The 27,291-nt window shown below is 48.9% G+C and overlaps 1 protein-coding gene across 2 annotated transcripts in view; it reads left to right on the top strand.

Annotated features, from left to right (window-relative positions):
• Window positions 1–4,832, top strand: part of LOC105540157 (cytochrome P450 26B1) — a 20,559-nt gene extending 15,727 nt beyond the window's left edge. For both annotated transcript variants that reach the window (XM_011980670.1, XM_011980668.1), the window contains one exon: window positions 1,429–4,832. In XM_011980670.1, coding sequence (XP_011836060.1) covers window positions 1,429–1,821 — 393 coding nt within the window. In that variant the 3' untranslated portion in view covers window positions 1,822–4,832. The remainder of the gene's footprint in view (window positions 1–1,428) is intronic.
• The last annotated feature ends 22,459 nt before the right edge of the window (window positions 4,833–27,291 follow it).

Genomic DNA, 27,291 nt, shown 5'->3' with positions numbered 1-27,291 from the left:
GGGTGTCGCCATGGCCAGTAATGGACCCAGGTCCCTTCATTCCCCTCTCTGGGCCCAGAGTTCACATTTGTAAAATGCAGGGCTTGCTATGAGATGGCCTGCTGGGGCCTTTCTATGGGGAACCCATGGCCCTGGTGTCCTGCTCCCCAGAGAGCCCTGGCAGGGTCTTTAGGTCCTCAGGAGGTCACCTCCCCTCAGCCTCATCCCAGGTCTCCAAGGGAGTGGCCCCAGGCTGTGGCCCCAGGCTGCCTCTCAGACCCCATTGGCTCCCCTGACTACCCACCAAATGTCCTCCTCCTGCGATGGAGGAAGGGGCTGGCGCTGCTAGTGGGAAGGCCCGGGTTTGGACCACATCCCCCACACACGCACACGCACACCCACTGCGCAGGGCCTTGCTCCTTGGGATTTGTTCTTTTTCTCCTGTGAGCCCATTGCATATCAGGCCTGTGGGGCTGGCCCAGGAACCCAGCAGTGAGTGAGAAGTGGCCCCGCTCCAAAGGACTGGAGGCTTCTGCCCTGGGTCACAGCAGTTGTGTCTTCTGCCCAGCCAGGGACTGGCTGTGACCCCCGTGTCCATCGTGACACTAGTGCTCTGGCAACATGAGACTCAGAGGAAGCAGAATTCACTGCAGGAACCAGGCAGGGCCCAGCACAGATGACCTGGGCACACGGGCCGCTGGCCGAATGGGGTAGCCCCTGCCTGGCTGAACCAATACCTCCAACAACGCCTCTCCTCTGTGCCCTGCAGGACGGGACCCTGGAGCTGATCTTCGCGGCCTATGCCACCACGGCCAGCGCCAGCACCTCACTCATCATGCAGCTGCTGAAGCACCCCACCGTGCTGGAGAAGCTGCGGGAGGAGCTGCGGGCTCATGGCATCCTGCACAGCGGTGGCTGCCCCTGCGAGGGCACACTGCGCCTGGACACGCTCAGCGGGCTGCGCTACCTGGACTGCGTCATCAAGGAAGTCATGCGCCTGTTCACACCCATTTCCGGTGGCTACCGCACTGTGCTGCAGACCTTCGAGCTGGATGTGAGAGAGGCTGGGCCTGTGGAGCCGGGGGTGATGGGGGAGCGGGGGCACCGGGATGGGGCAAGGCGGGAGACCAGCCTCCATTTCAGGGACATCAGGCCTGATGGGGAAACAGTGCTTACTTTCAGTCTCATGAGAGAAGTGCGCCCCAAATGCATCAGATGAAGCCAAGTTGGGTGTTAGATGTGAAGTCGCATGTGCACATCTACAGATAAGGGCTTGGACTAACATGCTGAGTGGGGCTGGCTGGCCAGGCCTGGGGGGCCACAGTGGGGTGTCTCTAGGAAGAGACAGGTCTTGAACATCTGGGGCTGAGCAGGCAGGGGGCAGTCCTAGGCCCTTCGTGGGTTATTCCGACTCTAACCACCCGCTCCTCGGCCCCCATCTTGCTCCAGGGTTTCCAGATCCCCAAAGGCTGGAGTGTCATGTACAGCATCCGGGACACCCACGACACAGCGCCTGTGTTCAAAGACGTGAATGTGTTCGACCCCGATCGCTTCAGCCAGGCGCGGAGCGAGGACAAGGACGGCCGCTTCCATTACCTCCCATTCGGTGGCGGTGTCCGGACCTGCCTGGGCAAGCACCTGGCTAAGCTGTTCCTGAAGGTGCTAGCGGTGGAGCTGGCCAGCACCAGCCGCTTTGAGCTGGCCACGCGGACCTTCCCCCGCATCACCTTGGTCCCCGTCCTGCACCCCGTGGACGGCCTCAGCGTCAAGTTCTTTGGCCTGGACTCCAACCAGAACAAGATCCTGCCAGAGACAGAGGCCATGCTGAGCGCCACAGTCTAACCCAAGGCCCACCTGCCTCAGCCCAGCCCAGGCAGCGGGGTGGCGGTGGTGGGAGGTAGAAACCTGTGTGTGGGTGGGGGCCGAAACGGGGAGGGCAAGCGGCCCCCATACTTGCCCTTCCCTGCTCCCCCTCCCTGGCAAACCCTACCCAAAGCCAGTGGGCCCCATCCTTCCTAGGGCGGTGCTCCACTTCTGGCTCCCGCTTCCCTCCAGCCACTCCCCATTTCCCACCAGCTCAGCCCCTGGGAAGGGCGTGGCGGGGGCTCTGCATGCCCGTGACAGTGTTTGGTGTCAGCGCGTGCTACAGTGTTCTTGTGATGTTCTGAAATGCTCCCTTCCCTCCGTTCCTTTTGGACCCTTTTAGCTGGAGCCGGGGGATGGGAAGAGCGGTGCCCCCTTTGGTGCACTCTTCAGCGCCTCCCTCTCCTGCGCCCCCACTGCATCTGCCCAGGAACAGCATCCTGGGTAGCAGAACAGGAGTCAACCTTGGCGGGGTGGGGGCTGCCTCCAACCTGGAGACTGCCCTTCCCTGTGCCCCTGTTCCCACCCTCCCTCGCCGGTTTGGACATTTGAAATTACCTATTGCTGCTACTTGTTCTGTCCTCCAACTTTGGGGCAAAGGAGCCCCAGACCCTGTCTCCCCAGCATCCTCCCTGGTGGCCCTGGGCAGGTGCACTGACACCCCCACCTTCCCATCCCCTGCTGAACCGGGCCCTGTTACACACACGGGCCTGAGGTCCACGGCTCGTGTGCTACTTGCCCCCATATTTATTCACTGATAGAGAATCTTGGGGATGCTGGGGTCTGGAGTGAACATCTCCTCCCCTTCACGCCCTAGCCTGTGTTCCAGCTGTCTTGGCGAGACTTCTGTGAGTGAAGAGGAAGGGGTCTCTGGTCAAACCCAGCCCCCGGGCCTAGGGTTGAAAGCCTTCCCCGGCTCCAGGCATTATTTGGGTTTAATCCTGGAGGCTCACTCCTGGGCTGAAGTCCAGTGCCTCTGCCTTGTCCCTGGTAGAGATGGGACATGGCCCATTGCCTCCTCCCTCTCCTGTCAAAAACCCTGATCAGGTAGATTTGGAGGCAGCCGCCATTTCCTGCTTGGCCCCTGTTCACCCCAGTGCCCCTGACTCCAGTGCATCAGTATGGGGAAGGATACGGGTTCTTCTGACGGGGAGCCAGGGCCTCCGTCTTCCCTTCCTTAACCCTCCCCCTTTGCCCTCCACCCTGCAAAAGGTGTCCTTGAAGTCCCTTCCACCTGTATGCCACTGTCTGCTTAGCCCAGCTCAGGGGTAGGGAAGAGGCGAAAGCGTGGGGGAGGTGAGCGCAGCGGCAGTTCTGCCTCGGAGCTGACTCCAGGGCCCCGTGTGGTCTCCGGACAGCTGCGGGAAGGCTGCTGCAGCTAGAGCTGATGAGGCGGCTATGTGCAGTTTGTCAGGGGATTGGGTTGAAAACTGGCCAGTCAGGATGACTGGGTGAAAGAGGAGTAGCTCCTGCCACTGGCATTTTGAGTGTTGGCAATTTGGGATGCCTCCTGGGGATGGTCTGGGGGCCTTTGGTGAGTCTCTAAGCAATTGTGTGTGTTTCCAGATTTTTCCTTGCCTTTGTGTTTCTCTATTGGTTTTTGATGTTGTAAAAGCAATGAATCCTCTTTACAAGAAAATCGAAAACATAGAAGAATGAAGGACATGCCAGCCCCCGATCGCTGCTGTGAGCACCTCAGCGGCTCCCTCCAACCAGATACCGTAGGCAGCCCCACAGACTGACCCTGACCCCACTCACCGCCACCCTGACGATAGACTATAGGAACCGGCCCATACCACACAGACTGCTCTCCAGTCCCCGAGTCTCAGATGTTTCATTATTTCCTACTTTTCCACTACTAAAAAACAGTGTGGAACAGACATTATTGGCAAAATTGATCATCCCCAATCCTGAAAAACAGGCCGGAATGGGTAAAGACTTGTCAAAGCTTGCAACATAGCTACATGGTGCTCCCGAACCTGTACCCACCCATCCCCCAACACAAAACGAGTGTCCGGAAAGTTCATTTGCCTTTAAACTGATCCAGCTGGCCCTAAACCAATTGTTTTTGACTGAGTATCTAGGAGAGCAGTAAGTGGAACTTCAGACAACAAGCCCACTGGGTCTGGTCCAGGTGACGGGCAGGAGGCATGGGGCTGGGAGGTCTCAGGGGCCTTGCCTGGGGGTGGCCAGCCTGGTAGGGGGCAGAGAAGGAAAAGCTGAGGGGGGTTCCTGTGAGGGAGGAAAGAAGGATCATTTGCCCTGCTGGGTATCAAAGGCAATGAGAAGAGAGCCGAAGAAAGCTCTGGCTGGCTGACAGGCCCCCTGTGTTGTAGTTGGTCCTTCCTTTCAGCTCTCTGGTGAGATTCCCGTGTCTGTGTGTGTGCGCGTGTGTTTCATAGAGCTAGCATTAGATGGGTGATGTTTCTTACTTATCATCCCTAACTATTGTAACTTGACCTTAACAAGACAACCCCCCCCCTACAAAACTCTTCCTGCCACGGGCTTGCAGATTGAAGCACTTTCGATGTTGGGCGCTGGCGTTTGTGTTCTGGGCACCACCGTGACCCTGCCCAGATGGCTATAATATTATTTTATACACAAACATGTTTTTCATAAATGTTATAATTTTGTGTCTGTCTTTATAAACTATTATAAGTACTATTTTTGTTATAATTCAAAATAGATATTTAGTATAAAGTTTTTGCTGTTAAATATTTGTTATTTAGTAAAATATGAATTTTGCTCTATTGTAAACATGGTTCAAAATATTAATATGTTTTTATCACAGTCGTTTTAATATTGAAAAAGCACTTGTGTGTTTTGTTTTGATATGAAACTGGTACCGTGTGAGTGTTTTTGCTGTCGTGGTTTTAATCTGTATATAATATTCCATGTTGCATATTAAAAAAATGAATGTTGTGCATTTTGTGATTTTGGAAATACTCAATGTGGCTCTTTTATAGGCTTCTATAATAAACCGTGGGGACTTGCCCTTGTCTCCGTTGCCTCTCTGCTCTCTGCCTTCTCAGCCTTCCTGAAAGGGTCCTCCCTGGCCACCTGTGTTCACACCAGCAACGCCCCATCCACCTTGTCAGTTAGGAAGTTCTTCCCTAAAAGTGTCCCGTGAGGCCAGTTCGCCATTCCTTGCGTGCAGGCACAGAGATCTGTGACAGTCCTGGGAGGAGGAGGTTCCTTGGGGAAGGAGAAAGAGAATCGGTCAGCCTATATGGGGAGGGGCAGCTGGGAGGACACTCCGAGTGTGGCCATGGCTGGCTGTGCCAGGTGTTTCGGGGCTGGACAGGGGGACTGAGAGCTCTGGGTTTGTCTTGTTAACTTGAGCGAGGACACTGATGTTCACAGTCACGTGACAAATGAGGGCACAGAATTCAGTTCTTCTGACGTCTGGCCTCGCGTCCCATGCCAGCACTTCTCAAAGCCTGTTTCATGGGTGTTGTGGGATCACATGGATTCCATGATCAAATGACTTTGGGAAATGGGCTAAACACAGTCATCCTGGTTCCCCTCCTGCAGGCCTTGTCAGAACCTTGAGCCACAGGATGTGTAGCCTCAGGGGTAGTAGAGTATGGGGTGAACATGGGCTGCAGCATTCTCCAGGCCTATTTGAGGACTGAAACCCTGTCCTCTTTCGCCAATGATCACACTTCATGGAAAGATCCATGGCCTATCACAGAGGCCTGAGGCGAGGACCTGTGGTAGGCACAGCTTTCAGTGCTGAGAAAACCCCAGGTGGTTCCCGGGATTGAGGGGCTGTGCTTGGGGAGGGAGGGCAATGAGAGACAGAGCCGTGGCCCCTGGAGCTGCACACTGGGAACCAGGAAAGGCCACAGCGTGGCCAGGCTGGCCCCAGCCTCCGCCCTGCCCCGGTCCCATCCCCACAGCCTGAGGGGGAAGGCCCACCCCTGAGCTGGCCTGAGAAGAGCCTTTTTGCGGCTGCAACGTTTCTTTTCCATACAGTCAGGTCAGCCCCAACCTCAGCTCAGAGCACCCTGGCCCAGGCACGCCCTGAGGTGTAGGGCCTCACTCTGCCTAGGTCTCAGAGCCTGGCCACCCAGAAGAGAAGGACCCAGCATCAGAGCAATGTCACCAGAGCAGGACGCTCAGCAACCCTAACCCCAGCTCACCTGCTCTGGTGTCCTTTCTGCTCACCTCTCCTCCGCACTGTGACGCGGCCCCATCCTCCACTCTCCCCAGCGTGGGGAAAGGGGCAGGGGACTTTCCTAAAGCCACAAAAAGCAGAAGGTAGTACTGGTGGCCTGCCCCACCCGCACATGCCCTCTCCAAGGGGCTCCCTTGGACAGAGGCCCCCAGCATCCTGAGAAGCAGTGAAAAGCCCCAGCTTCCGCAGGGAGTCGCGCCAAGAAAGGCGGTCATTTTCCAGAGAGTAAATTCCATCCCTCCTGGTGGAATGCCCCGTGTGGCAGCAGAGGCAATGAAAGCGTGGTCCCTGGGCTGCCCTCGGCCTGACCACCCTGCTTGGGGTAGGCGGGCCCAGCTGGGCAGGCGGCTGGCCCTGTCATCACCCAGGCTGTCCTTGCCTCTCCTCCATGGGCCCAGTGGGTCAATGACGTCCCCGACACGGTCGCCTACCCTCGGGATCTCCCAGCCTGGAAGGAGAACACAGACCGCTGTGGACAGGCAAACATGGACTCTGTTTGTCCAGGGATTGGGGCGCCAGTTTGGAGGGAACTCACAGACCGCACATTCTGCCACCTCCCTGCACTTTTCCAAAACAGCCTGGTCTTTGCTGGGCCGGGTTGCCCAGGGTGGCCGGGGCTGGGAGCCAGGAACAGAGCTGGGGAAAGCAAGGCTAGGGGGCCAGCGTGGGGGGTAACCAGATGAGGACAGAGACACGGCTCTGCTGGCTCTGCTTAGCTCTGACATGCCCTGGAGGGGAGACAGAGAAGCAGGCAAGGGGGGAAGAGGGAGAGAGGGACAGATGAAGAGAGAGGGAGGAGAGAGAGGGAAAGGAGGTACAGAAGTGAGGAGATGGGGAGGAGAGAACAGAGAATGCCCACGTCTGGCCTCCCAGGAGATTCTTATTCCAGCCCCTTCAGCTTTGGCCTCCTCCCTGTGGAAAGAATCCCCTGTGTCCCTAAGCACTGGTGCTCTGAGACTCTGACCTCCTCCAGTGGCTCCTCCGTCCTGCACAGCAGGCAAGGGACAGGGGACCCCAGAAAGGTTTCCATGTGAGTGGGGTGCTGTAACACCCTCAGGCTGTTTGAAGCACAGCAAGGGCTCCTTGGCTACCAGTAGCCATGGGGCTGGGGGCTGGCCCAGCTGAGGGTACTAGGCTCCTTGGGAGGCAGGTGAGCCTGGGTAGTGTCCACCTGCGTGGCTCTGGCCCCCTCCTTCCTGGCTGATCGGCACCCACAGAAGTCCTGGCTATGGCATGCCTTCCTTCCTGAAGTTTCCTCTTCTGGGACTCGGGCTTAGATTCCCTCTGAGTCAAATGTTATGTAGAACACATCGTGAGTGGCTCTCCTGGAGTGGTGGCCCTGGAGATGCGCGTGGAAGGCCATGCTCTGAGCCCGGAGCTGCAGAGGTCAAATGGCAGCCCCCTACAAGGACTCTGCTTGGTCTAATTTGGGTCACATGCCCACGCCTGGCCAGGAGGATGGCTTCCTCTGACTGGTTGCCTTGGAGGGGGTCAGAGGCGTGGTGTAGGTTTGGCAACCCAAGGTAGAGAGGGGAAGGAAGTGTAGGAAAGGACAGGTGGATGTGAATGTCACTTCAGAGCACAACAGAGGTGGCAGGGGAAGAAACTATCAAGCAGGGGAAGAGCACATCCCTGGATTGTGCCAGGGATGCCAGAAGGAAGGTGGGCAATGAGCGACATTTTAGGAGTGGAGACACTGTAAATGGAAGCCCTCACCGCTTCCCGTGAGCTTGTTTGCACTCCTATGGTATCAATTCCTTCTCTTGCCATGCTCCCAAGGGCTTTGTGTGACTGTGTGTGTGTGTGTGTGTGTGTACTGTTTAGTTTGAAGTAATTATAGATTCACAGGAGGTTGCAAAGATAGTACAAGAGAGGTTCTGTGTACTCTTCACTTTGTTGTGATTGTAGTTGAATCTCAAAATAGGAAATGGACATTGGTACAATGGATAGTAACGCACCACGCGACAATGTCGTTTCAGTCAACGATGGACCTCACAGTCGATGGTGGTCCCGTGTGATTATATAATGGAGCAAAAATATTCCTACCACCTAGTGACATCGTAGCATAACACACTACCTTTTCTATGTTTGGATACACAAATGCCACTGTGTTCAGGGCTGGACAGGGTGACCGAGAGCACACAGGATTGTCCACAGTATTCAGTGCAGTAACAAGCTGCAGAGGCTTCTAGCCTAGGGGCGATAGGCCGTACCATACAGTCTAGGTGTGTGGCAAGCTCTACGGCTGACGTTTGTGTAATACATTCTATGATGGTCTCATGACAAAATTGCCTGACAGGTGATTCTGAACATATTCTCTGAACGTATCCCTGTTTTTAAGTGACATGTGACTGGATGGGCGCAGTTTGTTGCCCTTTTATCACCTGTAGATGTGTGGACCAACCACGCGATGCAGGTACAGGACTGTTCCATCACCACAAAGATCTCCCTCCCTCCTGCTACCCCTTGACAGCCACACGCACCCCTGCCCCACTCCTCCACTCTCTCCAGCTCCTGGACACAACGACTCTGTTCTCCATATCTAGAATTTTGTCATTTCAAGAAGGCTGTATAAATGGAATCGTACAGGATATAATTATTTGGGACTGGCTTTTTCCATATAACATCAAGACCAGCCTGGCCAACATGGTGAAACCCAGTTTCTACTAAAAATACAAAAAATTAGCCGGCGTGGTGATGAGCACCTGTAATCCCAGCTACTCAGGAGGCTGAGGCAGGAGAATGGCGTGAACCCAGGAGGCAGCGGTTGCAGTGAGCCGAGATCGCACCATTGCACTCCAGCCTGGGTGACAAGAGCGAAACTCTGTCTCAAAAAAAGAAAAAAAAGCCATCCAAGTCCTTCCGTATATCAATAGTCTGTTCCTTTTTGTTGCTGAGTAGTGTTCCATGGTACAGACGTGCCAGTTTGTTTAACCATTTACCCATCAAAGAACGTCTGGATTGTTTCCAGCTTTGGCTTTTACACAGAAAGCTGCTACGGACATTTGTGTATGCTTTTTTGTGTGGACACACATTTTTATTTCTTTGGGATAAACATCTACGAATGCAATTACTGGGTGATATGGTAGTTGAATGCTTAGTTTTATAGGAAACTGCCAAACCGTCTTCCAGAGTGGCTGTGCCCTTTTCAATCCCCACCAGCATGTATGAGAGATCCAGTTTCCCACACCCTCACCAGCATTTGGCATCATCATTATTTTTAATGATAGCTATTCTCGTAAGTTCATAGTGGTATCTCATCATGGTTTTACTTTGGCGAGGGAAACATCTTTTCATGTGTTTATGTGCTATTTGTAAATCCTGTTGGGTAATAAGGGTGTTCAGTTCTTTTGCTCATTTTCGAATTGAATTGCTCGTTTTTTACTGCTGCACGTTGAGAGTTCTTTACATATTCTGCATATTCTAGTCACTAGTCCTTTGTTAGATGTGGCACGCAAATATTTCCTCCCGTTCTGTAGCTTGACTTCTTATCCTGTTAACAGAGACTTTCACAAAGCAACACGTTTTAATTTTCATGAGGTCCTTGTTATTAATTTTTTCTTTTACTTATTGTGCTTTGATTCCTTTTATTTATTTATTTATTTATTTAGAGACAGGGTTTCTCCATGTTGCCCAGGTTGGTCTTGAACTCCTGATCTCAGGTGATCTGCCCACCTTGGCCTCCCAAAGTACTGGGATTACAGGCGTGAGCTACCACGCCCGGCCCCACTGATTGTGCTTTTCATGTCAAGTCTAAGAATTCTGCCTAGCTCTAGATCCTGGAGATTTTTTGCTATTTTTCTACAAGTTTTTTAGTTTTGTTTTTTATAATGAAGTCTATAATTTCCAAATAAGATATGAAATTTAAGTCTAAGATTATTGTGAGTGGGATTTTTGTTTTTTGTTAATGTTTTTGGTTTTGCCTATAGATTCCCAATTGCTCCACTACTGTTTGTTGACAAGGGTATCTGTCATCACTAAATTGCTTTTGCACCTTTGTCTAAAATCGACTGGGCATATTTTGCTTGGGTTTATTTCCGGTATCTTTTCTTTTCTATTCATCAATGTGTCAATCCATCTGCTAAAACCACACTGTCTTGATTATTCTTTCTATATAGTAAGCCTTATTATCAGGTAAGGGGATTTCTTCTACTCTATGCTTCTTTTTAAGATTTTAAAATTTTTTTAGATATGGGTTCTTGCTATGTTGCAAGACTCCAACCCCTGGGCTCAAGTGATCTTCAGTTTCCTGAGTAACTGGGACTGCAGGTATCACTATCGTGCCTGGCTTCATCCTTCTTTTTGAAGAGAATTCTACCTATTCTAAGACCTGTGCCTTTCCAGAAAAAGCTTGTATATGTTGGCAAAAACTTTGCTAGGATTTTTACAGAAATTGCATTAAACTTTTAAATCAGTTTTTGGGGAAATGACATCTTCATTATGTCGAGTCTTTCCATTCATGGACATATGTCTCTCCATTTATTTAGTTCTTCACTGATTTCTTTCATCAGCATTTCACAATTTTCAACATACAGATCTTGTATATGATATGTAAGTGTGTATCTAAGTATTTCATTTTCTTTGGAGTGATTGTAAATATGCATGTGCTTTAAAAAAAAAACTAATAGACTTCATTTTTCAGAGCGATTTTAGGTTTACTTTTTCATCAATTGTGATTTACAAGAGGAGGAGTAGTTTAGTTTATTGTAGGTACCCGTATTTCTTTTCTTTCTGTTTTATTTTCCTCTGGATGTCCCAAGACTCCCCCTTGTATCTTTTCCTATTTAAAGAGCTTCCTTTCGACATTCTTTAAAAGTAGGTCACTAGCCACAAATTCTTTTTTTCTTCATCTAAGAACGTTTATTTCCGCTTCATTTCTGCAGAACACCTTCGTTCACCCAATGTAAAATTCACAGTAGACAGTTCTTTTATTTCAGCATTTGTAAAAGATTGTGCCACTTCCTTATGGTCTGAAGAGTTTCAGATGAGAAATTTTCATTTAAATTGGTGTGCCCCTAGAATTAATGTGTCATTTCTCTCTGGCAGCTTTCAGCATTTTCCTTTCGTCTTCAGTTTTTACTGTGTCTTGGCATGAATTTCTTCAGGTTTATCCTATTGGACTTCACTCCGTTTCTTGTGTCTGTGGGCTTATGTCTTTTGCCAAGCTGGGATTTCAGCCATTACTTCTTTGAGTACTTTTGAGTCTTCTCCTGTCTTTCTTTTGGGATGCCAAAATACAAATGTTTGGTCTTTGCCATTTTTATATAGATCCTTGTAACAGTTTACTTACTCCTTGTAGTCTGTTTTCTCTCTGTTCAGATGGGGTAAATTCCATTTTTCTGTCCTCAAGTTTACTGATTTTTTTACTATGTCACCTCCATTCTACTATTGAGCCCATGTAATGCATCTTTTTTATTTTTGCTTATTGTATTTTTCAGTTTTATAACTCTCCTTTTTATAGTGTATATTTCTTTTTTGAGATTTTCTATTTTTCCTTTGTTTCAAGAGAATTTGTAATTGTTTGTTGAAGCATTTTAATGATGGATGCTTTAAAATTCTTGTCAAATAATTACAAGGTTTGTTCTCATTCTTGTTGTTGGCGTTAGTTGATTGATTGTTCTCATTCAAGTTGTGATCTTCCTGAATCTTTGTATGATGGGTGATCTTTTATTGCATATTATACATTTTGCCTGTTATGTTAGGAGACTCTGGGTCCTATATAAATTTCTCATTTCAGTAGTCAGTCACCCTGATTAGGTTTAGCACAAAGAAACTGGCTTGTTTTATGAGCTGTAGTTCCAATGAAAATTTAATTTTCAGAGTCTTTGCAATGTTATTTTGGTTTTCTTAGTGTATCTAGTGCCAGTGAGGCTCCCACTAACCCTTCTGGCAGAATGGCAGAGGGAGCCTCCCTAGGCTGAGCTGCCTGGTGCTTCTGGGTAGGAGGAGGGAGTCTCTGGCCTGCAGGAATAAAGAGCTCTCCCAGGCTGGGCACTTGTGGCAGAAGAGCCCCTTCCTTGATCAAAGGCTGGGGATCTGTTGTGTTGTAATCACCTTGGTTGTTCCACCTGGACTCCTGGTGTCTCTGGGTGGGGAAGAGGAGTATCAACCCAGTAGGAGGAGGGAGCTTCCCAGGCTGGGTACTTGTCTTGATTGTAGCTATAGAATATGTCATCAAGTTGGGTAGAACTATTTCTTCCATGTTGTTTTCTTCTTTTTCAACATTATTTTAGTTATTCTAGTTCCTTTGCCTTTCATGCACATCTTAACATGACCTTGTCTATATATACAAAAATTCTTGCTGAGATTTTGATAGAAATTGTGTTAAACCTTTATATCAATTTGGGGATAAATGATACCTTGCAGGCCAAGGTTGAGATGGGCAGGTGATGTGGGAGAGAACAGATGGAGACCAATGTTACTCTAGAGGAAAGTGAAGGAGCTAGCAAGGCAGTGAGTGGACTGACGGGAATGGGGGTGGTAAATGACATTTTAAGCTTGGCGAGACTCCAAGTCGAAGCCATTGCTGCTCCATGCGAAGTTGCTTGCATTATTATAATGTCAGCTGCTTCTCCATCAAAACAAAGCCATGTTCCCAGGGGCTTTGTGTGACTGTGTATATGTGTATGCATGTATTTTAAAAAATCAAAGTGCACCAACAGTAACACACATATTCTTCTGCTGGGGATGTTGTTGATAATGGAGAAGTTATGAGGACAGCGGGTTTATGATAAATCTCTGTACCTTCCTCTCAGTTGTGCTGTGAACATAATGCTGCTCTGAGAAAAAGTCTTTAAAAAATACAAATATGCAAATAGAAAGAACTGTGAATATCCTAGTGATAGGTAAGAGAGGCGAGGCAGTGCAAGCCTAATCACTCTGTTATATAAAAAGATGTTCAACTTACGAATTTTGATGCATAGATATTGGTTATTGGGAGAATTCAGAATTAAAATATGTTATTGGGATATGAGAAGGTTGAAATAGTTGAAGACTTTGGTTTAATGGACTGGGCAAAGGTTTATTGAGTAATACCACACAAGCAAGGGCAACCAAAGCCAACATGGGAAAATTGGTTCACATCAAGTTAACCCATTTATGCTGGAGGCTGCAAATGTTTTGTGTGTGAAAAATCAGACCTTGGTGATGACCTTGAGCAGTAGGATACAAATAACTCCCAGAAGCTTAGCGTTCCAATGATGGAACACTAGGCATAAATGGGTTAAAAAGTTTCTGCTCCTACAGCAAAGGAAACAATCAACAAAGTGAAGAGGCAGCCCACAGAATGGGAGAAAATATCTGCAAACTGCCCATCTCACAAGAGAATAACCGGAAAATACAAGGAGCCCAAACAACCCCATAGGAAAAAATCTAATAGGAAAAAAAAATGGCAAAAGATTTGAATAGGTAATACTTTCAGTGTTAGAATTTCAAAAATAAGATAACTCTGGAAGTGGAAACAGCTCTCCTGCCTTCTCTGTTAATATTTACTGAGTGCTTTGCATGACGTCTTGCTTACAATAGGCTTGCACTAAATACACGTTTCTGTTTTTTCGTGGTTGTTGTTTGTTTGTTTGTTTTTGAGACAGGATCTCAACTTGTTATCCAGGGTGGAGTGCAGTGGTGCAGTCACAGCCCACTGCTGCCTTGAATTCCTGGGCTCAAGTGACCCTCCCTCCTCAGCCTCCTGAATAACTAAGACTACAGGTGTGTGCCACCATGCCTGGCTAATTTTTACAATTTTTGTAGAGATGGAGTCTCGCCATGTTGGCCAGGCTGGTCTCAAACCCCTGGGCTTGAGTCATCCTCCTTCCTTGGCCTCCTAAAGTGCTGGGATTACAGGTGTGAGCCACCATCTCAGGCCCATCTGTTGAATTACAAGAAATCAAAGCAGAGCTGAATTTCATATGTGGGGCCCTGAATGCAGACAGAGGTGTCGAGATGTACAGAGGATTGCAGCTGACCTGTGTGGTTTGCTGTCTTTCTGCTCTAAGAAAAACCAGAATTGGAAAGTCCCCCAAGGTCCTCCACCAGTTTGAAGAGAGGGTGGAGAAAAAGAGTGAAATTAAGTCAGATGTGACCCAGTGATTTCTATTAGTGACAGAAAAGGCCAACGGGTGGGTGTGGATTGTGTCTGGGACTTCCTGTCTCTTCTCAGAGAGACAATGTCAACCTTTTCTATGACCTTACAAGTCAACTCCACAGATACTTTCTCATCTCTTTATCCCCTTCTTTCCCTTATTTATTCCCCATTCCAAGATTTAGAACCAGTTTTCCAGTTTTTCATCCCTTTGAATGGATGAAGAGATTAGAGAATGAAGTGAAGGGGCATGGGCCAGCCCAATCCTATCACCACACACTTTCCAACTAAACTTTCAGGTCCTACCCAAAGGCGCCTTCATCCCAAGCAAAGCTCCATCAGGCCAAATCTCAGTTCATCCAAAAAATTGGGATATCCTTTGGGGCTGATAGCAAGAATGAAAAATTATCCTCAAGTTCCGACCTGCCTGTTGTTGTTTATACCCTGCCAGGGGGCTGGAACAGATGCGTTAACCCTGTCTTGGAGGGCTGTCACCTGGTGATACCTCCCAAGGGTCGGTGGCTCACACCAACAGATGCCAAACTTGTGGTGTCAGCTCAAGACACAACCCACACATCTTTGCCTGTCACCAGCCAGATGGCTCTTCTTTATTAATTTCATAATTCAAGTCTTGATTGAGTTCCATAACCCATGAGTAACTTGAAACCCCAGTTAGGGTATGGGTTGGTTATAAAAGCTTTACAAATTTCTAAGTACAAATATGTACTTGACGCCACACTTAGCGATTCCAAGCCTCTTCCCCAGGCCTCCCTCCCACCGTGTCCCTAACCCAACTCCCTCCGAGATCTTCCTGCTGTGGGAGGAGGCAGGTGTGGGGAGCCCTGCTGTGATCCTCAGAGTTGACACTGTGGGTGTTGCACAGGGTGTCTGGGGATGGCAGTCCAGTCCAGCCTCTGCCGTCCTCTACCTATGAGGTGCTCGATCGATGACTCCCTTCTCTGGGCCTCGGTTCTCTCATCTGAAAAGTGAGGAGGTGGATGTGAGCTTCCTTCCTGCTCCAAAGTTAGATCATTTCTGATTCTTTCCATTGCAAGTAAAAGAGACTAAATAGCAGTGGCTTCAGCACCAAAAGGAATTTATTGGGAGGACTCTGGATGTCTCATGGACTCCAAGGAAGACCCAAACTCAAAGCCATAGAAAGGGGTTTGCCCTGGAGACCCCAGTAATGGGAGATTGTGGTGCTGCCTTCTCATCAATGTGACTCAGCTCCAGTGGTTTGTTGGCAGTGGATCTCCCAGTCTGCCATTTCGGTTTCTCAGAAGAGAGCATCTGATGGGTCCAGCTGTGTTCTCCTCCAGGCTAGTTAGCTCTGTCCCAGGAGACAGGATCCTTCAGCACAAATAAGGCAGCTGAGAGGTGGGGTGGCCAGAGAGATGGATCATGCCTTAAGTGTCCACTCCAGGTATCAATGATATTTATAAAACTCCACCCAAAAAGTTTTATCATAAAGCGAGTGCATAATCAGGAAGGCAAAGCAGAGCAATTATTCCTGTGGGATAGAGTAAATCAGGGATGGCTTCCTGTAGAAAGATGCTCCTTTTTTTTCACATGGTCCTATATATGTGGCCTGTCTAAAAGACCAACAGCACTCACTTCTTCACAAGTCACCCTAATTCTTGCCACTTTTGAGTTCCCTGCCAAGGCCTGGCATCTCATCCGGTGGTCTCTAAGTCTCTGACTGTAGATACATTCCTTGTGTCTGGTGTGACCTAAAGCCTGTTCCCTCTATGAAACAAAGAACTTGGTGTATCTGCCTCAGTTTTCTTATCCACCATGCAGGAGAATCATTTCTTCAACATTTCAGTGTTGAAGAGCACTGGACGGGGTTAAAGGAGACAATGTAATTAAGCAGTGTCTGCTGCCCAGCAGGCCGTTGCTGGACAGTGGCGAACTCCTGATGAAAGTCTCCAGGAGCCTGCAAAGGGCTCGCCTCTCCAGCACAGTGTCAGGGTCTGTAGGTCCAACGCTGGCCCTTGTGAGAAGAGCAAGGGAATGCACGAGGGGAGCAAAAAGTCAAAAGTGCATTCACACTAAGTGCTCCTTACACTCAATGGGCATGGAAAACAGCGAACAGCTCTGGAAAATGCTTCAGCAGAAGCTCATCAAGCTGACCTGGCTATTCCATCCTCAAACGACCCTGCATCCGCTCCTCGTGTGTGAAGGTACAGGAGTGCTCGTAAGGGCCCCAAAGTGGAAATGACCCAGATGGCCATGAACCTGGGATTCATGGATGGCCCTCGGAGGCCTTTGCACCTGTATTGTATTTACAATGTTTGTTTTTGTGCCTTCTTAGAGGTGAGAGTTCATAGCTTCCATCACTTTCAAAAGGGGTCTGGAGATGCTATAATCAGTTAAGGTTCAGAATTAGTGCTCTATATTTAGGTCAGAGGTATGGTTTGGATGTGTGTCTCCTCCAAATCGCATGTTGAAGTGTAACCCCCAGTGTTGGAGATGGGGCCTGGTGGGAGGTGTTAGGGGCACAGGGGCAGATCCCTCGTGAATGGCTTGGTGCCCTCCTCGTGGCAATGAGTGAGTTATCACTCTCTGAGTTCGTGCAAGATCCAGCTGTTTAAAAAGGAGCCGGCCCCACCCCTTGCTCCCTCCCTCACCATGTGACATGCCTGCTCCCACTTCACCTTCTGCCATCAGTGAAAGCTCCCTGGGGCCTCCCCAGAAGCCCAGCAAATGCTGGCGCCATGCTTCCTGGACAGCCTGCAAAACCATGAGCCAGGTAAACCTCTTTTCTTTATAAATTATCCAGCCTCAGGTATTTCTTTCTTTCTCTTTCTTTCTTTCATTTTTTTTTTTTTTTTGACAGTCTTACTCTGTCATCCAGACTAAAGTACAGTAGCATGATCATGGCTCACTGCAGCCTCAACCTCCCGGGTTTAAGCGATCCTCCTGTTTCAGCCCCCTGAGTAGCTGGGACCACAGGCATGTGCCACATGCCCAGCTAATTTTTAAAATTTTCAGTAGAGGTGGGATCTCACTATGTTGCCCAGTCTGGTCTCAAAATCCTGGCCTAAAGTGATCCTTATACCTCAGCCTCCCAAAGTGCTGGGATTACAGGTGTGAGTCAAAACAGACGAACATTCAGTAATAGTAACTAATAAGAGAGAATTTTGATTCATCATTCTACTATATTCCAGGCTCGATGATCCCTTTTTACATGCGAAGAAACTGAGGCTCTGAGTGCTAAGTGACTTGCCCAAGGTTCCAGTTAGAAAGTCAGAGTCGTCTCAGAGGCTGTCTTGGGGCTTCCTCCCAGAATGGGGAGGAGCTGCTGAGGGTCCTGGTCTGCAGCTTTCTGGAAGTCCTGGGCCTCTCCAGGCTCAGAGTGAAGACAGGTGAGGGTGGGGCCAGATGGACCTGGGGCATGGGTGCAGAAGCTCCAGATTGGGGCACAAGCTCTGAGGCGTGGCCTCCTTTCTTTCCTGTAAGGCTGTCAGAGAAGGGGCTGAACAAGGGGACTGAGCAGGCCCCTCCTTGGGCCCTGAGAAAGCCAGAGGAAGTGCAGCTTCCTGCAGCCCCTGCTCTGGCCTGCAGGTGGCCCTGGGGCTGAGGGTGCGTCTGGGGGCTTCTTGGCAGTGGTAGGCTGGGGACAGTGCCTGGGAGGCTGGGAGGAGGGAGAGAACACAGAGAGGAGTCAGGGCAAGTGTGGGCTCAAACTGGAGAAATGAGTGTGTGTGTCCTGAGGGGCCAAACCTGCAGCACTCTACAGGGTGGGGGAGGCCATGAGGCACACATGCTTAAGAAAACGACCTGGGGGTCAGGGCTGGCCCCAAGCATGTGCTGAGTAGTGCTTGGAGAGAACTTGTAGTGGGGTGGGGCCCATGACAGGGTGTGGAAGGGTTGAAGGCCAGGAAGTGATCTTTCCTCAGCCCTCAGCATCAGCCCCACCCTCACTGGAGGACCGGGTCCTCTGGAGGGCAGGATGTTGTCTGGCCTGGAGTAGGGGCTGCTGGGCTGCTCACTTGCCAGCGACTGGGAAGTGTGCGTCTCTGTCCCTCAGGCTGCACTCACCAGCTCAGGCTCTCAGACAGAGGGGGTGTGCCAGGAGGAGGACAGAGAGGAGTGCAGGGTGCCCCGGGGCCAGGCTTCGAAGGGAGCCCAATTCAAGCTCTCTGGGGAAGCTGAGAGCCTTTTCTGCCCTGGGTCCACCCTTTCCCGGCACTTTCACTGCCTCCTGTCCATAGATCTCCTGTCCGTCAGTCAGCAGGCTGAGTCAGAGATGCCCTGGGGCTGGGGGCCGCCTGCCAAAGGCTTGACTCACAGAGTGGCTGACTGGTTTCCCCAGCCTCTGCCCCTCCCTGTCACAACACGCTGAGGGGCTGCGGCTGGAGGAGCACTCAGAATCTCACTCCTGGGCGGATCTTCCCTGAGGGCAAGGGGCACGGGCCTCTGTCCTGGACACACCAGCCCCGGCACCTGGGCTTCAAACCACAGTCAAGGCCCTCTGCTCTGGTCTTCTCCCCAGCCCGAGCTGGCTCAGGCCCACTTGCTGACTGAATGAGTCGCTCCCCTCAATGCTGGCTCGGAGCCACCCCCGGCCCTCCCATCCCAGGCGGGACCTCGCAGGTGCCTGCTTCCTCAATTCACAGGAAGGTTGGACATGCTGTGCTGATTTTTGTGCTGTGGCTCAAAGAGGCATTTCCAAACAGCTCACTGAGTCCCACCGTTAGTTCTGGTTTGGCATTTTATTCCAACAAGAAATAACGCAAACCTTCAAGCTAAAGAGCCGAAACGCTGTGCAATGCGCAGAAAGCAGGGCGCGAAGCATCTGGGCAGGGAGCGAGGGCTTGGAGTCTGTGCGATGGAGTGGGCTCTTCAGAGAAGCTGCATTCCTGAGACAGGGGCTGGGGTCTCCTTGAGGAGACCAGGCAGCCTTGCTCCAGGGCAACCCACTCTCCTGGGAATGGGGGATGTCCCAGCAGCCAATTCTGGGCCTCTGCATCTGAGCTGTACAGCAGCCAGTCCAGGACCCATCACGGTGTTGGCCCAGGGCTGCAGAGCCACAGGTGCTGTGTGGAGGATTGAGGAGGGTGAGGCTGGGGGATACAGTGACAGCTATGGAGAGCAAAGGCCTGGGCTCTTGCAGTCAGTAAAGACAAGGAACTGGAAACAAGTCCCCACTGCCTCAGAGCCGCTGAGTCCATCAGGGGCTCCCGCTTCAGGCAGTGCCAGGCCCTGGTTTCAAATGGGACCCCCCCAGCTGCTCGCTCTGGCTTTATCTCTTGGTTCTCGAATGTCTCTGTCTGGCTCCATTCTGAGTGGGGAGGACACTGGTGGGCCACGAGCTGCCCTGTCCGTGCAGCCCTGGTAGAAGGGGGTCTTCTCTCTCTGGTCCTCATGCAACCCCACGGAAGAATGATTGGCTGTGGGTGGGGAGAGGCAACTTGATTAGCTGGTGGGGCCATGTGCCTGCTCTGTCAGGTGGGGGTGGGGACATGTGACTGTCAGCCTCACCATGAGGACCTGAGAGAGGGGGGCTTCCCAGATGGCTGGGAGGGTTGGGGAGCCTCCACCAGCCCAGCCTGGGATGCTGGGCCTGCCAACCTGGAGGGCATTTGCAGCTCTGGCTGTGGTTCTGGCCCTTTCTAACTGCATGCCTGAGGAAGCCCTGGTTCCTGGTGAGCCTCATTCCCCTGCCAGCCGTCCTCCCAGGGATTTAGAAGTTGAGGGTCATAACAGACCTGAGGGGACTTAGGTGGGGGACTAGCAGAACTGGTGTCTCAGTAACAAAGATTCAGTGCAACCTCGGGCAGACAACCTCCCACAGGGAAACGTCTTTTCACCTCCTGTCAAGCAAACAAAAACTTGACCCGGCTGCACACACTCACTGGGCTTCCGGGGCATTTGATTAGCGGGAAATTCCAGAGACGGGAAGCTGGGCTGTGCGAGCCTTCATTGCTGGTCTCATTAGGGCAGCACGCAGAGACCCAGCAGGGCCAGACGTCAGAGCCTGGAAGAGCGACTGAGGCTGTGGGGCTCTTAGGCTGTGTGGATAGGAAAGCACCTGTCCCTTGCCTCCGATGGGGCCAGGCTGCTGCAGCTCTCAGCATGGAAGACCAGCTCCATCCCTGCTACCTTCTTCCAGGACTGCTTGCCCTGGTCCTCAGGCCTCAGCACTAGGCTGAGGCTGGTTTTGGGGGACCCCTGCAGGAGGCTGGCTTTTTCTCTGAGACGCCAGGTCACCTGGGATCAATTCGGGGCAACTTAACCCCTAACTCCCACCTCCCTCTCTTGGCCCAGCCATAAACCACCCAATCCTGGATGAACCATCTTACCCCATCAGTTGCAAGGATGATGGAGCAGGGCAGATGGCACAGAGCACCCAGTATTCCCAGACCTGGGGTTCATCAGCTCATTGGCCGGAGTCAACCCAGCATAGCTGCTGGGGAGGGACATAGGCCTGGTGGCCGAACACTCCTAAGCTTTGTCTACAGACTGGACATTCAGCCACTGGGGAGTGTCTAACCGTCACACTTAACTCCTACATCCAGCAAGAGGGTCCCTCCCAGGGGAGTGGACATAGAACGCAGCCAGAAATCTGGCTCCACCCGAGCTCCACAGATTTCCCCATTCGCTGCTGGTCTGCTTCTGCGCTCAGCCTGCCTGCAGGCTTTGGGATCGAAACTCTTGAGTCTCGCCTCTCCCCAGTCCACTCTTGATTCCAGCTGCGCCTTCCAGGCCCATGCCAGAAACGGGCCGGAAGAGCCTCTGTGAGCTCACAGGACTGTGAGGCCAGGGGGACACTCCCTGTTCCCACCCCAGTTCACGTGTGCTCCCAAACCCAGCCTCAGCGGGTGACTTTTCTCAGCACCTGTGGTCCGTGTCTCTGTGCTGGGGATTTTGGCCTTGAGCTGAACTTCCTCAGTGCTCTTTGATTACGTGCCGTGAGTGGCCCTGCTTTCTCAAGGGGAGCGCCGTCTCTTTATGCTCCTGGGGGACCCTTGCACTCCGTGAATGCGTAACAACAGGGACTGTGGGGTTAAAATGGATGTGAACTTCGTTTGGTCCAAACATCCCACTGAACAGATGAAGCGACTGAGGCCCAGAAAGTAAAAGTGGCCTTCTCATGGCTAACGGCTTGTTTCGTAGAGTCTAGCTTTCTTGGCTCCCAGGCCGCTGTCTGCTCACTCACCCGTGTGAGTGCTGAGTCAGTGAACGCATCTCACGCTCTGAAACCTGCTACTCCAATGATGTAGATACAATTCTCAGACCTCACACAGCTCAGAATGGGCCCTGTCCTTGCATTTGTCCTTACAAATGATATATTCCTCACTCCAAGGAGTTCATGCACAAGAATGAATTTACTGCCTGGTGTTCAAGGCGGTCCAGGTAGGAGCTGACCACAGGCCCAAGAGATGCCAATCTGGCTGGTCACAGGGGCTTCTGGAGACTGAGGACCCTGGAAGAGCTGGTTAAGGTGGCTCTTCGAGGGCAGGGGTGGGATTTTCTGGCACAAGGAGTGACTGTTGCTTGAGACTCAAAGAGGGAGAAGAGGGAGAACCAACATCTAGCCTAGAGGACACAGGCATTGTGGAGATCTGATCTGAAAGCTGGTTAGGATCTATTTTTTCAATTTGTTACATTGTGTGTGTATTTCACTTTGTTACATTGTATGTGTACAGGTTAAGGAGTAACAATGAAGCAAATACCCTGCTTTTTCTTCTGTTTCAATACCCAGTGAAGCAATTTCTCAGGATGAGAAAATTAACTCTGCCAGGGCTTGCACCTGCCCAGGACAGCTCTCTTTGGTTGCGTCCTCCCCACTTCCGAGGTCCCCCAATTTCGAGTTTATCACTAGGCTTCCCACCTTGGCATACAGCCCTAAGCAAAAGAATATTTCATGTTGCCTGCTATTTTATTTTATCTAATTTCTGTAGGACAGAGTCTTGCTGTGTTGCCGAGGCTGGTCTCGAACTCCTGGGCTCAAGGGCCTCAGCTTCCCAAAGTGCCGGAACTCCTGCCATTTTATAAATGGAATCGTTTTTCTTTCACTTGCTTCTTCTGCACCACGTTGTAAGTGTTGAGATTCCTCCATGTTGACATGTGGAGTTACGGTTCGTTTTTTCACTACTGTATAATAACCCACCATCTATAATAAACACACTTGGATTTATCTATCCATTCTACAGTCAATGAATATTTGGTTGTCTTCAGTTTTTTTTCTACCATAAACAGTGCTGCTGTGAGCATTCTTATCTCTTGATGAGCAAATTCCAGTTTCTTTAGAAGGAGCTTGGAGGATGTGTATATGTTCAGCTGTAAAAGATGATGCCAAATAGTGCCTCAAGTGTGTTCTTCCTGTTTGGTTACTGCCCCTGACGGTGCCCCTAATGCTCCAGTCAAGAACATAATCTAAACTGTGTGGTCTGGAGAGTTAGTTGGATGATGGGCTTCAGCAAAGGAAAGGGGCATTTGGCTGTCAAATGTGCTACACAATGAAATCCCTGCGGCCTGTGGGAGCCCCCAGGAGAAGCATTGCAGGTGCCAGGGGAGGTCTGTGCAAGCGAGAAAGTGCATACATACGGTGGCCCCATGGCTGGCAGAGGAAGGGCTAGTGGAGCTGGGGAGCCCACTGGCTCCAGTGATCACTCACTTCTAGATAGAGCAGGGATATTCAAATACCCCCGTACAGAAAACCCTTCCACATGGTGATGAGACACCCCGCACCAGGCTTATTAAGCCATAGAAGCCTCTGCTCACCATAAGCCTCACAGACCCCAGTCGGGGAAAACAAAGCTAACATAGCATAGCTCAACTTTTGTCTTCTTCATCCTCTGGGAATGAAAGGTTTGAACAGAAACCTGCACAAGTTCTGACAGAACCAATGTCAAATCCCAATACTGGACAAACAGAAGTAAAAGAACATTTATTGAAAAGGCCAATGAGTTCAAAAGAAGGAGGTGGTATCAGTTATCTATTGCCACCTAACAAATTATCTCAAAATTTGGTGGCCTACAGCAATAATAAACACCATGTTCTCTCACAATATTAGTGGGTCAGGAATTTGGGAGAGGCTTGGTGGTCCTGGCCCAGGACTCTCATTGGGTTGCAGTCTTCTGACCTGTTGGCTGGGGCTGCGGTCATCCGAAGGCTCTATGGGTTGGGAGGACCCGCTTCCAAGGTAGTTCACTCACACAGCTGGAACGTGGTGCTGGCCTTTGGCAGAAGAATTTACTTCCGTCCCAGGTGGATCCCTCCACAGGGCTGCTTGAATGTCCTCATGACATGGTGGTGGGCTTTCCGGGGAGAGATTCGAGAGCACAAAGATGAAGCTGCAATGTCTTCTGTGACCTCCCAGCATCAAAGGTCATGCACCGTCACTTCTACCTAATGGTGAGACTCTTGGTCTCACAGATCAGCCCTGGTTCACTGAGAGAGGGCAACACAGAAGGGCAGGAATAGCAGGAAGGTGGGAATGTGCAGGAACATCTTAGAGGCTGGCTCTGCAAGGACAAATCCAAGGAAACTAAACAGATCTATTCCCCTCTGGAAAAGAGTTACTGCAAGAAACCAGAGAAAACAGAACGAAAGGAAATACAATGTAATACCTCTCTTTAGAGTTTTTATAAGATTAATTGCACCTGTGAGAAGAAACAAATCTCAACTGCATTTTTTTTTGGTAAAGGAAAGGGTTAAAATATGAAAAATCACTATTATAAAATTTAAAAAGTGTAAGCCATGAATAACATAAAATCAAATGAAATTAGGAAAGTAGCTTGAAAATTTCTGAGAGATATCAGAAGAAAATGCTGATGAGATGAGGGAAAACATAAAAGGCAGGTTAGGAAGAAGAAGAGAACAAAGAAAATGGAGAAAAAGATTCACTCATCCATTCTTTGCTTATTCATTTATTCAACATTTATTTAGGGAGCTTATTTTGAGTCAATGGAGCTTTTATAGTCTCATGTAAAGTCTCTAGTTTACATTTTCATTTGATTATTTTTTATACTCTACTATATCCATACTCAAAGAAATAATAGAAGAAAATTTCTCTGATGTGAAGGAAGATGTCAGCCATCAGATGTAAGTGGCAACATTCATATGAAAGGACTCATGTATGCTTAATAAAATCTCAAGGCTTAAGGATAAAGGAAAACCATTTTCAGTATCTAGGCAGGAAAAAAACAGAGAGAAAAAAATCAGGTCATCCCAGGCTTCACTTGTGCAACTTTAAATTTCAGAAAACAATGAAGCAATGTCTGCTGAATTTTTGAGTGACAACAATTGTGAAGAAGAATTCTATACATAGCTATGATGTCACTCATATATAGGTCAAGAAAGAGGCATTTTCAGACATGTAGGAGCTCATGTAATTCTGCTTTAAAAACAATGCCCCAAAAGATCCACCAATCATCCAAGAAATGAGTCAAAATCAAGAACCAGAGAATGAAAGAAGAGATACAAAAGAAACAGCCATGAGTAACTCAGCCAGGAAAGAACAGTTAATGTCTAAATCATCGTTTGGAATATGGCTATAAAGCCAAATGCAAACACACAAAATAATTCTTGAAGGAAAAGAATATAAATCCAAAATAAATAATTATTCTGATGAAACTTTAAGGTGAGGAAAAGACAGGCAAAGAAAGAGAGAAAGAAAAATGTCCTAAATTTCTCGTCTTACTTCAGTACAGTTATAGATATTATTTAATTATTAAAATTGTAGAATTTTTTGCTTTAAATATTTTGTTTTATTCTACAGGTATATATAACTTTCAAATTATTACAGAAAAATACACCAAAATATTTATGCAATTAAGTAAATTCAGAAAAAGAAACAGGAAGGAAATATAAAAACAAAGCACAAAATAATATTATAGAAACAATGCTAAACATACAAGTTTCACAATAAATATCAACATATGAGGTTCTGCTGTGAACAGATGAAAACTTTTAGATTATGTAAAAAAATCAAAGTATATACTCTTTCAGAAACATACAGTGGAAACATGAAAAACAGAGAAGTGGGAAAATATTATACTCAAAGTGCAAACAAAAAGAAAGCAGAAATACATAGTAGTAGTACATGAGAAGTGCAAATAAGAGAGTGCTATTTTATATTGATCAAAATGACAATCCACAATAAAGATACTTCATAAACTTTTATGAACCAAATAACATCTCATTAAAAAATAGAAAGCAAAAGCTATTATATTAAAAAAAATTCATGAATCCATGTGAAGATTTTAAACATATGGATCTCCGTATTTGACAGGTCAAGGCGTCTAAAAAAAGAACTAGAAAAATCAAATCACGTAGACATAAAAGCAAAAGCGAAAAGTGGAGACCATGAGGTTCCACCTGAACAGGACAGAATCACCTTCCAAACCTGTCCTGCTCCCTCCAGATCCTCAGCCTAGTCTGAGATTTTGCTCTGGGATTAAAGTGAGCTCTCACCTTAGGGCTTTTGTACCAGCTTTCCCTCAGTTTCAAACCACCTACCCTCTGCCCTCACCCCATGTTTACCTGACTCACCTGCACTTCATTCTCCTGCTTGAAAGTCACATCCTCAAAGAGGCCCTCCCTACCTCTCTCCTGGTGCGATTTTCCCTGCCGGCTCATCCCCGCTTCAGGCCACCACGATTTCCTTGTCCTGCTTTATTTATTTTTGCATATAATCATCACTCCTGGACATCATATTATATAAGCATTTGGTTTGTTCACCTTTATATCCCTCAGTACTAGGGGGATTGCTTGGCATACAGGAGGTGCTCAGCAGTATAATTCATGAATGAATGAAATTTTAAAGACACAACATTTAAAAATTCTGCAAGTTCTTTGTGTTGCTCTAGATCAGTGGTTCTTGATGCTGTCTCTTATACACATCAAAAATTCTGCAAGTTCTTTGTGTTGCTCTAGATCAGTGGTTCTTGATGAGGGTGATTGTGTCCCCAGGGGACATTAGGCAATGTTGAGACATTGTTGATTGGGAAGAGGGAACTTTGCTTCTAGCAGCTAGTGGGTAGAAACTGGGATGTGGTTAAACAACCTCCAATGCACGGGGCAGCCCTCATAGCAAAGAATTATCCAGCCCCAAATACGGGGGGAAATAGCGGGGAAATTCTGCTGTAGAGCCATTATTGCCTAAGTTGTTTAGGAAGATACCTTCTTAGGATTTTAAACATTCTAAATAGGTAATAAGATGTAAAAAATCTAAGTTTTAAGTGGTTGCCTGGGGACTGGGGAGTAGGGAGCGGGGCAAGAATAGGGGAAGTGCCGGATTGTTAGGTCAGTGAAACTGACCAGAATGATGCTCTGATGGTGGATACATGCTGTGATACAGTTGACCCTAGAAAAACATGAGTTTAAACTTAGAGGATCCACTTACACACGGCTTTTTTTTTTCAAGCGGGGCAGATAGAGAATACAGTATTCTAGGAGGGTCCACTTTTCGTATAAGTGGGTTCTGCAGGGCCAACTGCAGGACTTGAGTATGTGTGAGTTTAGTGTGTGGCAGGCAGTCCTGGAACCAATCCCCCACGTATACCAAAAGACAACTGTACATTTGTCAAACCCATAGAACGTCCCACACCGAGAGCGACCCCTAAGTAAGCTGCAGACGCTGGGTGATGGGTCAGCGCAGGTTCATCAGCTGTAACAAATGTACCAGTGGGAGGGGGATGTTAGTAATGGGGGAGGCTGTGCCTGTGTTGGGGTAGGGGCTCTATGGGAACGCTGTGCTTTCCATTTAATTTTGCTGGGTACCTAAAACTGCTCTAATAAATAAAGTCCGGAAAAAAAAAATCAGAGTTTTACCAAGGCACGTCGGTTCTAGTTCGCAGATGCTCTAAGTGTGGTGCTTGAATCAGAAGCCTCAACATCACTAGGAGCGACGCAGCCTCTCAAGCCCACGCCAGACCTGCTGTGCAAGAACCCGAAGCTCAGTAGCCTCCCAGGCACTTCATAAACATGTTGAAGTCTGAGGACACTGGTCTCATTCTTGGCTGCTCATTAGAATCACCTAGAGGAGGCTTTAAAATCCCACTGCCCAGGCCACACCCCAGACCAATTAAAGGAGAATCTGGGGGCTGAGACCCAGACATCACTATTTTCAAAAACACCCCAGGTGATTTCATTGTGCACCCAAAGTTGTGAACCACTGTTTGACACCATATGCCAAAGTCACAAAAGAGTTAGAAAGAAAAACAAACCAAAACGA

This window comes from Mandrillus leucophaeus, unplaced genomic scaffold (genome assembly GCF_000951045.1).
Source record: "Mandrillus leucophaeus isolate KB7577 unplaced genomic scaffold, Mleu.le_1.0 Scaffold216, whole genome shotgun sequence".
Taxonomy (NCBI): Eukaryota; Metazoa; Chordata; class Mammalia; order Primates; family Cercopithecidae; genus Mandrillus; species Mandrillus leucophaeus.
This window is presented reverse-complemented; position numbering and strand designations above follow the sequence as displayed.